Below are 16,357 nucleotides of genomic sequence, written 5' to 3' on the forward strand. Positions count from 1 at the left end.
GTGCAAACCTACACTTAGTAACCACATTGTGAATTAGAGTAAAAAAGGAAACGAACAATGGATATAATTTCTAATGACAAAATTTGCCTATAGTTGTTGTGCAATGATTTTAATTACAGCTTAGACAAGGTGGAAATGCCTTCATTTCACCCACCCACATACAGGAACCGCAATACTTGGTATGCAGCAGACAATAATGCCATCAATTACTGCTACCGTGCAGGTACTGAGCAACGCCCTCCCGCACCTAGGTGTCAGGACATGGCAGAGAGACGCCCAAAAACACTCACACTCACGTCACTCATTCACTCTCACACCAGCTGTGCTGCCATGCCCAGAGTGACAGGAGCTTTCCCTGTGCCCCACCAGACAGCAGGAGCAGCAGAAGCCTTCATTCAGTGCTTTCAGTTTCAGTTTAGGAGCAACGGAGGGAACGACCGTTTTTTGCTCCAGGGGTGGCAATCACTTTCTGATGCCTCGCTGTTTGCAGTCAGGAGGCTGGGAGACGCTGTCCCTGGCACTCAGTAAACGTGTCCACAAAACTCTTACCAAGAGCCAATTATGTGCAACTGCTGTTCAAGACTGGAAACAGTTTAGACATGGTGTTTTATGTTTCTTTGTTATTTTTAGCTAAAAAGGTTCACATTGGGTGAAAATGAAGAATTTTACTAAATGAATACATTGCCATATGTTCAGTAGCTGATCATTTTGTGAGGACGTCTCTTTGTCATTGTCCCTCATTCACTGGAAGGCCTGCTGACGTACACATGCATTTGCACAAAGCACAGCTATACACTTATAGGGAAATATGACTGCTTGGCTGGGAAAAAAATTAAAAGGAACACAGGAAGGCTGCATGACAATCCAGAAGTCATCGACCTGGTTGAAGATGGATGGCCTGACTTTGGAGACCTCCCCGCCTACTGCAATGCCCATGAATTTGTCAATATAAATGGCTGAACTCAAAAGATCAGTTCCATCTAAAGACCAGGGAAGACAACATACTGCTCTTTGACTAAATTGTGCCTCTAATTCTGCCAAACTCCATCAACCTGAGTAATAAACAGGGGATGTCATACCTGAGACTCACCCTAACCATTTCTGCACTTCTCATTTGTGCTTACTTTACAATATAATGTCAATTTAATGTCATTGTCACTTTATTTATACAGCACATTTAAAACAACATCAGTAATGCTGTAGCCCAAGTGTTTTACATTAAAACATACATTAAGCATTAATAAAATAAAATAAAACATGATACAACCAGCAGTAAAATGAAACAAACAAGTCACTAGAGAATTGAAATGGATCCTCAATCTAGTTTTAAACAGATCAATTGAAGGAGACTCCTTCATGTAATTACAGTAAGTAAAGAACTCCACAGACGAGGTGCAGCAGCTGTAAAAGCCCTGTCCCCCATAGTTTTACACTTAGTATGAGGAACAACAAGAGACAACTGACCAGTAGATCTAAGCTCTCTGGATGGCTTATGTAAAACACACAATTTGGATAAATAGGCAGGAGCATACCCTTGCACTGATTTAAAAACACAGCGGCAACATTTTAAAATCAATTCTGAAACTACCAGGCATCCAGTGTAAAGAGGCTAAAATGGGAGATGCACAACAAAAAAAAAGGAGCAGCAGCATTCTGAACCAACTGCAACTTGTGTATCAGGAATTTGTTATTCCCGTAATACATGGAGTTACAGTAATCAAACCGAGAAAAGATAAATGCATAAGTAACTTTCTCAAGATTCATAGTAAATAAAAAAAAGGCTTAACTTTGGCTAAAAGATGAAGCTGAAAAAAGCAACTCCTGACCACAGAATTAATCTGTTTCTCAAAACAGAAGTTACTGTCAAAAATAATCCCAAAATTATGAATTTATGGTGTGGAAAAATCCACAAGAGAGCCAAGAAGTTCAAAACCAATACGAGCTTTGGCTGCAGGGCCAGCTCTTAGCACGTCTATTTTAATTTGATTAAGATCTAGAAAATTGTCAGCTATCCATCTTAGTTCTTTCACATTCACAGAAAATCTGCAGAAACATATATACAGACATATACAGAGTACATGTGTATAAAAGGAAAAAAAATCAACTATACCCATATACTAACATGTACACTGTGGTCCTTACTTGGCCGGGACGTCTTAATAATGGAAGGACTGGGGTATAAAACAGGCAGGAGGCATTACCACCCCTACTCGGTTGCAGCAGTGCCTCGGATTCCTACACGGCTTCATGTGAGTTGGAATTTGGCACAGCCCTGTTGGGGTCCGTGGATGTCATCAGAGGATGCTGCAGGGACTGTGGAGCCCTACTTGGAAGTGATTCTGAACCACCCTAATGGGCCTCCGGAAGTACTCCTGGGCACTGGATAAAACAAGTCCGCTGCCACTGCTCCAGGAGCCAAAGTTGGGAAGACGAAGACAACGCTGGCTGGGAGGAGTGGAAGTGGACAAGAGATAGAAAGAAAAAGGAAGAAAACGAGAAAAAGGAAGTCCTTTATTTTAACTGTTGTGCCTGTGTGCTGTGCTGCATTGGTAGGAAATAATTCTGGAAGCGTTTCCCACAGAAAAAATAAAATGTGTGTTGCTGAAGTTGTGGCTGCATCTGTCTGTGTTGGGTTTGGGGAGCTGGAGTGCCCTCTTGCAGGCCACAACATACATAAAAAAATCACTTGTGTCACACACATGCATATGACTTAACAGCTCAACAAACTTGTGTTCAATCACATATACACAGAGAACCAAAACTTCTCAAATGGACACAAACACACTTATATACCCAGAAACATTGCTAACTACATATTTACCACCTGTGTACAGTATAGGGTGGTCCAGATCTAATTATGCAATTTTCATTACACTATAACTTATTAAGTTTATTAAATAGAAAATCACCCGAAAAATCCTGGACCATCGGGAAGTGTGTGAACTGACGACATGACGACTGGAATTGTCCCCGCATAAGTCAAATTCATCCAGACAATATATAATTATCGTAATTCAGAATTAGATCTGGATCACCCTGTATATAGACATATAGTATACAGTAATTTGTGATTTTCATTAATCACAATAAAGTTCTTCATTTTATTTTAATATATTCTTGTGTATCATGATGCCAGAGAGTATTGCATTTTGGTTGGACATGCAAGTAAGAATTTTAATGTACACTGAACACATGACAATATGACTACTAGGTCTACCACTACTACTACTACTAATTTTACAATAAATGTCAGACTCAAGGTGAAAAATAAAAAATATGTTATAATAGAAGTAAGTAACAGAATGGGCAAGGTAAAAAATAAAACCAAGTAACAAAAAAAAAAACCAACAAAGATGCTACCCCTTGGGCCTGACCATACAATGTCTTGTTTCATGGAGCGACAGTGCTGGTCAATGGGCCTACTCCCTTTATGTTGCCCTTCCACAGATGCTGTCACCAAGGTTTTCTTTGCAATGACCTGTGAATGTGTCTTTGTGTCCCAACTTATTCCTTTTCCCGACAACATCTTGCCAGACAAGCATCACATCACCATGTTTATACAAGTAAAGAGCTCTTCTAAAAAGAGTTTATTCACAATATACGGACATATCCAGACAAACAAATCACATGTGTAATGCATCCAGCATGTACCAGGGAAACAGCTTCAGAAATAGACACTGAAACCCATGCACACATATACAAGACCACATGTGTAGACAGGACAACAGCCGTTTAAACAGACACTTTAACGTGCTCATACATATACAGCACAACTATGTACACACATGCACAAATCACATATGTGCCTCATATGCACACAGGTTCACAGTTCCTTAGATTGACATTTTCACACACAAATAATCTAAACACACTTTCAACACTAGACAATGTTATTTGAGAAGAACTAAGTGGATAGGAATGGCAAGCTTTGTTGGGCTGAATGGCCTGTTCTCATCTAGATTATTTTAATATTTTAATTTTCTAACTCCAGTTCACCTAACTTTCATGTCTTTAGACTGCAGGAAGACACCAGAACACCTGGAAGAAATGCATACAGAGATAACACATAAACTCCGCACAGGGAGCACTGGGACGTGGATTCTGGTTTCCTAATAGCATTACTACAGTGCCATCCCCACAAGCAAACACTGTACATAAATATGTATTATAACATTCAACTTGTGCACAAATGTTGACATACACATTTCCTAAGCTCATTATTACACCGATAGTGATGTTTAGCAATGCACACAAACTTTTTCAGACATGTATAATTATTTACACATCCATTCATCATTTCATTCACTGGACATTATTAATCCAATTCATTGAATATATAAGACTGCCTTTTGCACTCGGAGTGTATGAATTGAGTTTGAAATGAAAACGATCAGTGAGCCTGTGCAATGCGCTTCACTGTCAATAAGTTCTTTTTCTGTTAGCCATGATGCATGCCCACGCCACAGTTCTTTTCCCATCACCCATGTCACCTGGCTTCAGTGCCGCTTGCTGTGAGAAGAACCAGAAGCTCAATTATGTGGCTGGAGTAGCCCACACCTCCAATTTTTGGGTTTGAGTTACACATACCATCTCATAAGCTCTCCATTAAGGCCAAGATAAAAGGCCCAGTGATTCACAGGTGACAGGCAGACAATCCTTAGCATTTTATACATAAAGAAGATACTGTGCTGTCATACCCAAGCCCAAACATTTGAAAGAAAGTCTTAGATATGTAGTAAACACCTGCTAAATCTAAAAATATAAATGCACACTCGATATACACACTGTAGGGGCCATGGAGTAAGGACAGGCATCCTTGCCGGGATAAAGGATGGATTCTTGCCCAGACAGATGGCCATAAAGGATGGACTGCTGAACGGGCATACTTGTGGCAGTTGAGTCCGCCACACAACAGGTGGCAGTGTTCCTTAGGACTGAACCCGATTAGGACACCTCACTCTGGCTTGTTAGTTGGAATCCAGAAACACAGTCCTATCAGGGTCTCGTGGGTTCTACCAGTGGAGGACTGCACTGGTTTCCTCACAACCCAGCAGTGGTCCAGACAACCTGGGTGTGACACTGGAAGCAGTTTCTGGGTACGATTTAAAAGAGAGCCTCCTATGGGAGGTGGAAGGAGAGCATTTATATTTATGCATTGTGGCTGTTATTTCTGTAAGAAAGGTGTTGGAGGCAAATAAAAACCTTTGTTCTGGAATTTCATTGGGCAAAATTGTGTCTGTGGTTTAGAACCCTCTTTTAGTTACAACATAAACACATGCACATATTTACACATGTACCTAAAATGCATAGGAAATAATGTACACACCTACTGCAACTAAATACAAACACGTAGAAACATACGCTGTCTTCATCCTCTGATACAAATGCACATCCATGTGCATAAGCATTTAAACTCAATCAATCAGGCATCTTTTTATTTATTTTATTCAGCTATCCTTATTTTATAATGAATGCTATTATTTAGCATTAACAGCATGCAATACTACCTCAAGTGTCATACCATACACTGTTGGTACTCACAGATAAAAGCACTAATTCAAACACACACACCCACACAATCCCATCTAATCACATGCACTGATAGTAACACTCCACATAACTACAAACACACACTCAAACCAACAGCAGCACCCTCTTATTCGGACACATGACAGCACATATAAACAGGAACCTACAAGAGCACACCCTAATGCAGATATTCACCTGTGCATTTAGCACACCTGTGGAGACTTCAAACTAAATTAAATTAAAAATATTTCTGATTGTAAACTCTGTTCACAGAAACAATAGACTAAACCTGGACTTGAGATTCTTTACCATGTCCATAGCCTGTCATTACTTATGGAGTTCATCCATAAATTGGTAGGAAGTATGGCCTATTGGCTTTGGTTTTGGACTTAAAATATGAGGCTTCCAGGTCATTCTCAGCATCTGAATCACTGTGGGACCCTGAGTGAGTCACTTTACTCCAACTGTAAAGCATACTGTATGTAAGCAATTGTAAACCTGACCATGTAAGTCATGCTGGATAAACACATCTGCCAGATTAATAATAAAATGTCCTATGATGACAATAGTACACAGTGCCCACTCGCAATAGACAGAGACATTACATTGTGCCAGTACAATACAAAGAACCGCACTACCAGATTCTTTTGTACTTCAGCAGCAATATTTGTCACTTATTTGCTTTTGAACCTCTTTTTAAATCTGCCATTAAGTGTTTTAGTTCTTTTTATCTCTATTCTAATAATGACATGCTTATAAAATTACTTTTTACAATTTGACTCCCTGTCTTTTTATTTATTCACCAAAGTTGCAAATTAAGAGTGTTCCTCATTTCTGTCAAAGCTGCTCATACTTATTTCTTCAGTGTAGCGTTTATCAGTGCAGCTCACACTTAATCCTTCACAACATCACTGTCATCACAGCCTCACATCTATCCATTAGGTTCACATAGAGTATACCCCTCAGCTTCACATGCAAGTACAGTCCATATTTACAAGTTACATTTCTATTTGAGGAGTTCACACTCATCTCTTTAGTTTTGAATTCATCAGTGTAGCTCACTCCAGTCTTCTCATGGTCTCATTTAGAAGTGTGGTTCACAAAAAGTCATCAGTCTCACTTCTAACAAAGCAGCTCCCACTCATCTTTCGTGATCACAAGACCTCAGTTTATCCTTTTAGTCCCACTTTGATCAGTGCATCTCTCTCTCATCTCCTCAGGGCCCCATTTAAAATTAAATCTAATTAGTCTTACTTCTCTTAGATAGCTTGACTTCCACCTTTTTCAAGTTCACACACATCTCACATCTCTTATTTGTCAATGCAAGTCATACTCATCTCATCAGTCTCTTATATACAGTGCTGCTCACATATATATCCTCCTTTTTTGCTTCAAACGGTGTGGATCAAAATCATCTCCTCAGTTTTACATCTATCTGTGAGGCTCACGAGTATATCTTTAGTAGAACTTCCACCTGTGAAGTTCACATTGTCTCCTCACTCCATCACAGTTCACATTCAACTTTTCAGTGTTTTATGGTGCACTCACACTAGGCACATTTGTTTCGTACCATACCCAAGCGCAATTGTCCCCCTCCTTACTTCCTTGTTGGCCTGCACTCACACTGCGCTTAACATTCTGGGCCCGGGCACATTTTCGTCATGAGCAAACGACTTTGTGTCAAGCCAAAGTAAGATCCGAACACACAGCATGCATGTGAAAATGATTTTACTTATTTTGTGGTTGGTTTGGAGTCGTGCAGGAAAGGAAAACACTCTCACCTCTTACCTATTTATTGAGTGTGCAGAGCAGTGTTTTGCTGTTAATTGTACTGCATATATGAGAAGATTTTTACTGAGACCAATGATGTTAAGGAAAGAATTTTCAGCTTTTCTTACCAACTACAGATTCATGTGTAAGGTGAGAAAAAAAAAACTGTTTTTAACTCAAATGATATTGAATGAAATAAGAATTGCACTATCTGACTTGTTGCATCATTGACGACATGTCTGTTTTCTGTGCATGTTTAGCGATCACACTGTTTCCCGAATGCTACTGAACCATGCTCAGGTGGTTGGCCCAGCACTGAGTGATCACACTAGTCAAATAAACTGGAATTTGCAGGGTTATATGCAGACACACGTGCTCGGGCACAGAATACATTGCCAGTGTGAGTACACCCTTACCATATGTCCTTTAATGCTCACATAATGTCCTTGGTCTCATTGCTTCTCAAACTTACCTCCTCTGTCTCATGACTCTCAGAGAATATCTCATTCATCTTACCAGTCTCTTATGTCCTATACTGCTCGCATATGTTTACTGCTGTCACACTTGTCTCATTGGTCTACCATCTCTCAGTCCAGCTCATATGTTTCTTGACAGTCTCTTATGTCCTTCACTGCTCACATAAATATCCTTCATCTTACTGCTTTTTACATTCCACCTCCTCTGTCACATGACTCTCAGTAAAGCTCAAACATACCATTTTTCCTCTTATGTCCCCTACTGCTCAGATATGTCTCACTGCTGCTTGCTCAAATCTGTCAGTACAGCTTATGTATATTTTGTCAGTCTCTTGTGACCTATATTGCTCACATACTGTATACTTTTAGGGTCTTACTGCTTCTCATTCACATCTCTACTGTTTCATGACTGTCAGTAAAACTCAAACTCATCTTCTCAGTCTCATACACACATGTTCATCTTCTTGTTGTCACTACTTCTCAAAATTCATCTCCTCTGTCTCATGACTCTAAGTAAAGCTCACACCCATCTCAGCAGTCTCTTATGTCCAGTACTCCTCACATATCTCTGTGGTCTCACTGCTGCTCGGGCTCATCTCTTCAGTCTCATCTTTGTCCCGGCTGATCACTCTGCTGTAACTGGCCTCAAATCTATCGAGCTTCTTGCACTCATCTGCTCAGCTGTAGTTCTAACACCATCACCATTTTGTTACTTGCTCTTCTTACGGCAACATCTGAGTATTTAAGCCACTTAAACCATCAACCACATTTATGTTGAGTGCAGACATTCCCACCTTTGATACTCATTGCATACATTAGTTTTACTATGGCATACTCAATTTACCGGCAATCTTAGATCATAAAAAGAATTAGAAATCATATAAATCAAAGTCAGAGAAGATGATAAAAAGCCTGAGGCACAAGACAAATTAAAATGGGACTAAGAGTAAGAGAACAAAGTAAAGAGATAAAGCTGGCATGAAAACACCCAAAATGAACAGTTTTCTAATCGATCATTTAAGCCAGCCACTAGGAAATCTTTATATTCCACTTTCAAACAATAATGGTACATGTCCAATAATTAAATAATGTAGCATAACAAAGGAAAAGACAAACTATCTTGGGCCAACGACTAATAAGGTATGGACCTGACTTAAAGGTTCGGCCTGATACTGTACTGGCATATTATGGATATGGGATAATAAGCAACTGACACAAGGTGATGCCTACTGAGAGTGTGAAAAGAGGTGAAAATACATCTCAGTTAGAATTTTTTAAACTTAAATCTTTAAATGAATGTGCAAATCATTCTGGAAAGGCAACCACAAACAAGAATGTTACTGTTATGCACGGCTCTGGTAGGTAAAGAACAAATGGAATGCTTACCTTGGACAGCTCTAGTCCAGGTCCACAGGTCCTGCATGGGTGACACTGTCTTTTATTGTCCATGTATTCATTTTCTAAGCAGTCCATACTGAGGCACAAATCCCTGAGAAACCTAAGCAAACAAATGAATATCATGAATGGTGCAATCTGCCATTTTCTGGGTGGCACCAAGGAGCGAAAGCAGAACACAAGATGAAGACACACTGTGATTCATGTGATAACATAAAAATGCTTTCTAACCACTGCCAGCCCGCCAACCAACTGTGAATGTTAAAAAAATACTTCTGTCTTCAATAAATAAAGGGAACATTTCATAAACAACCAAATGCTAATTAAAAATAGAAACACAATAATAATGAAATAATTGTACATTAATAGAACAGGGCATCCTGTGCTTTAACCCATTTTCCCTAACTCTTGACCTCTTCATTAGAAATGGGAGTGGATGGAAACACCAGCAGGTGTTGTAAGGTTGGGTGCCCTCCTGTAGGTGAAAGGTAATGTGTGCTTAAAGTTAGAGAAACAACAGTGGGCCACGACCAAAGGTTAACACGTCTCCATCTCAACTACCTACTGGCAGTGGTTATACGATCACTACTGGCTACTGCACTGACCTTGCCCTTGGCTTTTTCATTAACCACCCAACGCTTGATTAGTTCTTCACTTCATCCACTCACATTTTATGTGGCAATCAGGCACTCACACAGCTGCTGTACTAAAGTGACCTGAGCAATGCTCCATGTGGTATATTATCTTTTAATATTATAAATGTAATTGAATGACTGGCCTCGCTGTATAAAAAGAATGTCCTTAGCAATCCATCTTAGGCAATGGGTGGTAATTCTGAAAAGCACACATGTATGCCACTCCTGACCTGAATGGTCACAGTGTCTGAAACTCTTTACTCCAAGCAGTTCTTGTCTTCGTTCTTACTTCTAATTTAATTAAACAAGCTGGAATTTCAGAGTTTTACCTGTATTGCATTAATCCCCCAAAAAATACTAAAATAAATATATGTTAACAAATTCAGCAGGTTTCCTGATTTTGCCTATTAAAATTTTACTTTTACATCTTTTCAAATATCTTGCACTGATCGTGCAAGTGGAGATAACACTGAAGTAGTGACTCTTCTTTAGGCCTTGCTGTTTGTGTGCTCTTGTGTCTGGTCCTTGTTGATCGCCACTGTCTGTCACAAGTAGTGATCACTGCTCCTAAATAAATTCCTTGTTTAATTTACTTGACTTTCTCATCTTTAACTTGGAACTATTCTGATTGGTTTCATTTTTATACACCAGTGGTGTGTATGCAATATATTTCTTTATTCATACTTCACTTATGAATGCAGAGTTTTCTGCATTGATTGTATTTAAATACTGGCAATTAACAAATAACTGAAACAGATGGAAGTGGCAATGAATGTCCCATAATAGAGGCTATTTTAGTGTCGTCTCCACTCCTGTGGCCACTTCATGATCTGCAACAGAGTAAACCATAACAGCATTTGAAAAGAAAACCAAAAAGCAACGCCTTAACCATTTTATCCATTTCTAGATCACAGATGGGCAAAGCCCGTCACAGTATCATCCAATGCAAGGTGAAATGCAACCCTGTAAGTGCACCAGTCCATCACAGTGTCTATGTGTGTACATTTATAAGTATCCTAAAGATACCAGGTTAAAGATGCCAGTGACTCTAGTACAGCTGGTATAAGTGAGTGTTCCCTGCAATGGAATCACAACACATCAAAGGCTGGCACCTGCCTTGCATCCAGTTCTGACAGAACAGCCTCTGTCATGAGACTAACATGCCTTAAGTGGTTTTAGGTTGAGAGACTGAGAGATGTAATCCCTTCAGCATGTCTTGGGTCTACTCCCCAGTCTTCCACTTCTGGGTCATATAACTTTCACATCTGCCATGGAAGGCACCTAGGGCACCTCAACTGGCTTCTCTCAGTCCAGAGAGGTTGTGGTTCTACTCCAAAGTTGCTCCCATATTGGTGAGCACCTCATCGAATCACAGTGAACCAGTCTAGTAACCTGACCAGTAAGCACATTCAGCCACCTGTACCTTAAATCTCATTGTTTTAGTCAGAGCTCATAACTGTAGGTGAGGAGAGAATGTGGACTGACTGGTAAATCAACAGCTTCATCCAAATCCTTTCAGCACCACAGTACAAGATAGATAGATAGATAGATAGATAGATAGATAGATAGATAGATAGATAGATAGATAGATAGATAGATAGATAGATAGATAGATAGATAGATAGATAGATAGATAGATAGTACTGTGGGACTGCATGAGCCTCCTGTCCAGTATTGGTTCATTTTTTGCACCTACTTCTCTTGGAATAAACTTCAGGTCCTTATGCCACTAAATTATATTAAATGTATTCAATAACTTTACTTTTGGATAAGCATATGAAGTGAAGAAGTCAACTTATTCATGCATTTTTTTCCTAAAAGATCTTTCTTAGTCAGAATTATCTCAATGCACTTCTTTGAGCTAAAACAGCAGGTAAAGGATGTGGACATGTGCATGTACTTTTAGTATTCTGAAATAAACTTGTGTTTGTTTCATAGGCTTTTTTTCTGTCTTGCACAATATGCTGTCAGAGTGAGTTGGTTTAAACTGATCCGTGGACTAAATCGATACAGAGTAAATGATAATAAGGTACACATTCAATAACTAGCCTCTAGCTACTCCCCTAATTTGGCTACTTACAAACTTTGCGCCTTTATAAAAAGGTCAGCATTTTGTCATATACAACAGAGCCCTGTTATCTAGAAGACCCTACAGAAACATAATGTCAGACAAAAAGAGCGGTGGAAGGTGCATCAATGGTAAATTTGAGAGAAGAATCAAAATTGATGTGTGTTGCTCATTTTGGACAGATTATCAGTCCTGTGGGTTGTTATTATCACAGTCTGTGATTCCAATGTATTTGCATAAGCATTAATACTGTATTTCATTTGGCAGTCGTATAAAGCAACCATTAGTATTTCCAGCTGACATTGTCTGTTTCCTAATTATGAATAACAGTTGCTAAGGGGTTTCTGAAGAAAACTGGCATATGGGAAAGAAAAGCTATGCAGAGTAGTTTGGTGTTTCAGAAAAGAATTATTCAGAATCTCATATTTTTATTATAATCAGTGATTTTCTTTAAACTGTGTCATATGTTTTAATTGAATGGAGTTATTTTACTGTTTATTTTTCCTAAAATAGTATAATTTGCTGTCATTTGACATTTGCTTTATATAGTGTAAATTTTATCTTATAGCAACTTTTTACATTTTTGATCCCTGTTATCCTGTTATCATTTCTCTCCTTACAAATAATTTACATTTATATATGTGAAGCCTTTAAAATCTACAGCCTTGGCATTTTCACAACATAACTTTCCAGAACTTTACTATTTCTTCAGTTTTCTTTTAAAGATGTGACTTTTTTTTTAATTCGGATTCGTTTAATGAGACTTTTATACGTTGTTACGTGTGACTTTTTTTTACTTTTGTAATCACGTTTTCAAGCAGTGAAATGTGATCGTTTAACTTTCTTCAGAGTTATTAAGAGTGTTTTATTGAATGCCTTCAAAATATATCACACTTTTTAAATCAGTTACCTTTTTACAGCACTTTAAAAGCGGTATTATTAATTATTCCCCATGCACGCTTCTGATTTAATGCATTTCATAAACTTCACTGAATTTAATTTCTCTCGCAGTTCCTGTCGACTTTTACCTCGGTTTACACGGTCAGCGCGGCTTCCGAGTTAGACGATCTCCCAACGCGAGTCGAATCCGGTAATTGTAAGGAAAATTGGGCCGGGAAATAAATAAATAAATAAATAAAAGACAGATAAATAAATAATATAAAACACAATATTTGAAAAATATATTCGTGATATCAGATTCCTTACCACTGTAACATAATTACAGTTATGTATACGAACGTCAAGGTTGTCAATAGACGCAGCAGACTAAACGCCAAGCGAACCCTAACGTTTTTGTAGTCCGGTAGGGAAGAGCAGGCGGTAGGGAAGAGCAGGCTGATGGTATTTGGATGATCGTAATTCATCAGGCATTTATTCACCACTCTGTAATCACTGAATGACGCAATTAGTAGATTACAGACATTATAAACGATGCATGAAGAGCTTTCGAATGACAGAACGCCAAACGTTTCACCAGGGACGTGTGATTCCCTTCAATATGTCATTTATTTTTATTATTACTGTTACTAGTTTTTTTTACAATTGCTAACCTCTTTTACAAATGCATTTCAACTTTTTAACGACTTCTACAAAACTACGCATCGGTCTGGTATTACTTACTTTCTCAAAACAGCACTCTTATCAATGTGATTTTTGAACTCTTATTCGGTAACTTGCATTGCACGGCTTTCTCGTGCCCTTAACTCTGCCTGTCCGGTGTCCCCCACGCCCGATTTGCAAGCTCGTTTTGCACGTCTGGCCGTTGACTTCCCACCTTGTGCGGCAGCCGGCATGCCCCGACATGTCTTTCGTTTCCCCACTGCCCCATTTCTAATAGCAGGTCGTTGTCACTCCGACTCATTTACTTTAACGGGGACACGATTTGGAGAATTCTCGCTAAACTCGTTAAACCGTGTAACCTGGTACCCGTTGGCACCTGGCTAACCCAGTGTGACCTGGCACAGTATATATTTCCACTCTCAACTATTTCATAACTACATTAACAGTTTTCAAAGTGCTGACATTACATTTCCCGAAATTTAACAAGGTCACGTATAATTGAAGCCTACCGTGAAAAATCGGCAAATCTAGAAATTATGCAGAAGCATTCATTTAAAGAGAAAAGAAGTTCTTTTCGTGAGCGGCGAGCTGAGGGACACGCTGAGATCCAGGACAGTACACTGACAGACTGAATGAAAGGGCAAGGAGCGCGCGTGCACGCGTGGGCGCGCGTGCCTGGCTGCCTGTCGGGAGCGATTCTAATCTGCTTCTGCTTACCGCTTACTAGTTACAGCCCCTGCAAAGAGGCGAGCGTGGACAGTGGCGCAGCAGGGTGCCCCGATGGCTTGAGCGATGCGGAAAACCGACCAGTACAAAAAAAAAAACAATCTGCGTCTGCTGAAAGCTAGATTTAGGACTGGGATGCCCCCGTGAATTGGTTTGCTTCTCTTGCGGGATTGTATATTCAAGAAGTAAAATGCCAGGTGACAAGCGTACTACGCAAAAGCTCCCAGTAAATCTCATGGTGACGATCAGTCAGAGTGGTTATCTCCTTTAGTTGACTGGGCTGGAATGCAAGCACAGGCGTTTATTTATGCGTTCTGTATGCCGGCATTAAACCAAAAGAATGGGCCTCTTTTATTAGGGGGGTTCTGGCGTGGTGCTCCAAAGCCCACAGCGGGAGTTTTGCATTTCAGTCCAGTATTAGGCATCTATTACAATTTACATGCTGGAGGCATGCCTGCGTGCCAGTTTTTGCCAGACTCTTTTTATTTTGTGCTTATTTTGTGCCAATTAATCATCTTTGTTAATGCCATTCTCCATGCAGAGGTGGGCATGGCAATGTGCTTCCTCAAGAAATGGAAACAGGCACAACATCTTAAACAAATCTTGGCGAACTTCTACTGTAGCACTATCAAGAGCATCCTCACCCTTTCCGTGCCTGTGTAGTATGCCAGCTACACAGCCATTGAGCAGAAGGATCTGGATCATGTGATGAAGGTGACTCAGTTTGACCTTTTAATAGATTTACATTTTCTTTTATCCTATATATGGAAAAACAGTTTAATTGGGGATTTAGTACTCTCTCCCTTTTAAGGCGGTACATCTATAAATGGGCATTAGGTGGGTGGATGTCCTCATTTAGCCTTCTTCTTCTTTTTCGTAACCATCCTAGTCATCTCACTGTTTTGTGTTTTGTAGAACTGATCTGATGATGGTAGCTCTTTGTACAGTGAAACAGGTGGTTGTCACACAGGGTCAGGTCTGGAGAACATGGTGGGTTTATCACCACTTTGGTTTCGCAGAACAGCCCTTGCAACCTGTGCACTGCGAGCAGAAGCATTATCATATGGAGGTATGGTTGGTAGAATTCCTTACAACGTTTCACTGATTGAGTGCCAAAAACACTAAAAGATATATTTACTGAACATGTGGTCTTTTTGATGCATGTAAGCAATATGAATTAAACTCTCAGTGTTATTAAAAATCATGCATTGCCAGTACAGCTTTGAACATCTTGGCTGATGAAGGAATCCCCTGCTCCCATTGCTTCAAATGTCCTTTGATTCTGGGTCAGACTGATGTATCCAAGTTTCACCCAGTTATTGAACTTTACTTCTGTTTCTCCCAGTTTGAATTTATTAGCTCAGGATGGGCTGCACAGTGGCGCAGTGGGTAGGTGCTGCTGCCTCACAGTTAGGAGACCCGGGTTCGCTTCCCGGGTTCTCCCTGCGTGGAGTCTGCATGTTCTACCCGTGTCTGCGTGGATTTCCTCTGGGTGCTCTGGTTTCCTCCCACAGTCCAAAGACATGTAGGTTAGGTGCATTGGCGATCCTAAATTGTCCATAGTGTGTGATTGTGTGTGTGTGTGTGTGTGTGCCCTGCCCAGGGTTTGTTTCCTGCCTTGCACCCTGTGTTGGCTGGGATTGGCTCCAGCAGACCCCCATGACCCTCTAGTTAGGATATAGTGGGTTGGATAATGGATGGTTGGATGGATTTTCATACAAATAATGCAGTTTAAAGTGCATTACATGATAAAGAAAAAGAAAAAAGACAAAATAAATAAGAATTAAAATAAGGGAATACAAATTAACAAAGAATAAAAGTAAGGTCCGATGGCCAGGGAGGACAGAAAAAATAAAAAAAACACCAGACGGCTGGAGAAAAAGAAATCTGCAGGGGTTCCAGGCTATTTCATGTGCTACCATTCCAGCCACCCAATGTACCTAAACCAGCTCAAGAGCAATGGATTTGACTCCCCAGATCTTGTGCTCTGCCGCACTTTGATGCTTTCAATTCAGTTTATTTTGGTATGGTGATCTTCACTAAGTGCAGGATCAGAGCCCTGCAACAATTCTGAGGTAAAAAATAAATTACAAACTTACAAACTTCCTAATGGACACATGTAAGAATTCAGAATTAACCATTAAACAACACACATCACAGTTCATTTGATGGCGTCATTTTATCAATGACATAGGGCA

At 39.8% G+C, this 16,357-nt stretch overlaps 1 protein-coding gene across 1 annotated transcript in view; it reads right to left on the bottom strand.

The window, feature by feature from the left end:
* The window catches only part of eda2r (ectodysplasin A2 receptor), a 28,109-nt gene extending 14,070 nt beyond the window's left edge, over window positions 1-14,039 (bottom strand). The window contains exons 1-2 of the mRNA XM_039767673.1: window positions 13,943-14,039; window positions 9,162-9,273 (exon numbers count right to left, since the gene is read on the bottom strand). Coding sequence (XP_039623607.1) covers window positions 9,162-9,248 — 87 coding nt within the window. The 5' untranslated portion in view covers window positions 9,249-9,273; window positions 13,943-14,039. The remainder of the gene's footprint in view (window positions 1-9,161; window positions 9,274-13,942) is intronic.
* Window positions 14,040-16,357: the final 2,318 nt, after the last annotated feature.

This window comes from Polypterus senegalus, chromosome 10 (genome assembly GCF_016835505.1).
Source record: "Polypterus senegalus isolate Bchr_013 chromosome 10, ASM1683550v1, whole genome shotgun sequence".
Classification (NCBI taxonomy): domain Eukaryota; kingdom Metazoa; phylum Chordata; class Cladistia; order Polypteriformes; family Polypteridae; genus Polypterus; species Polypterus senegalus.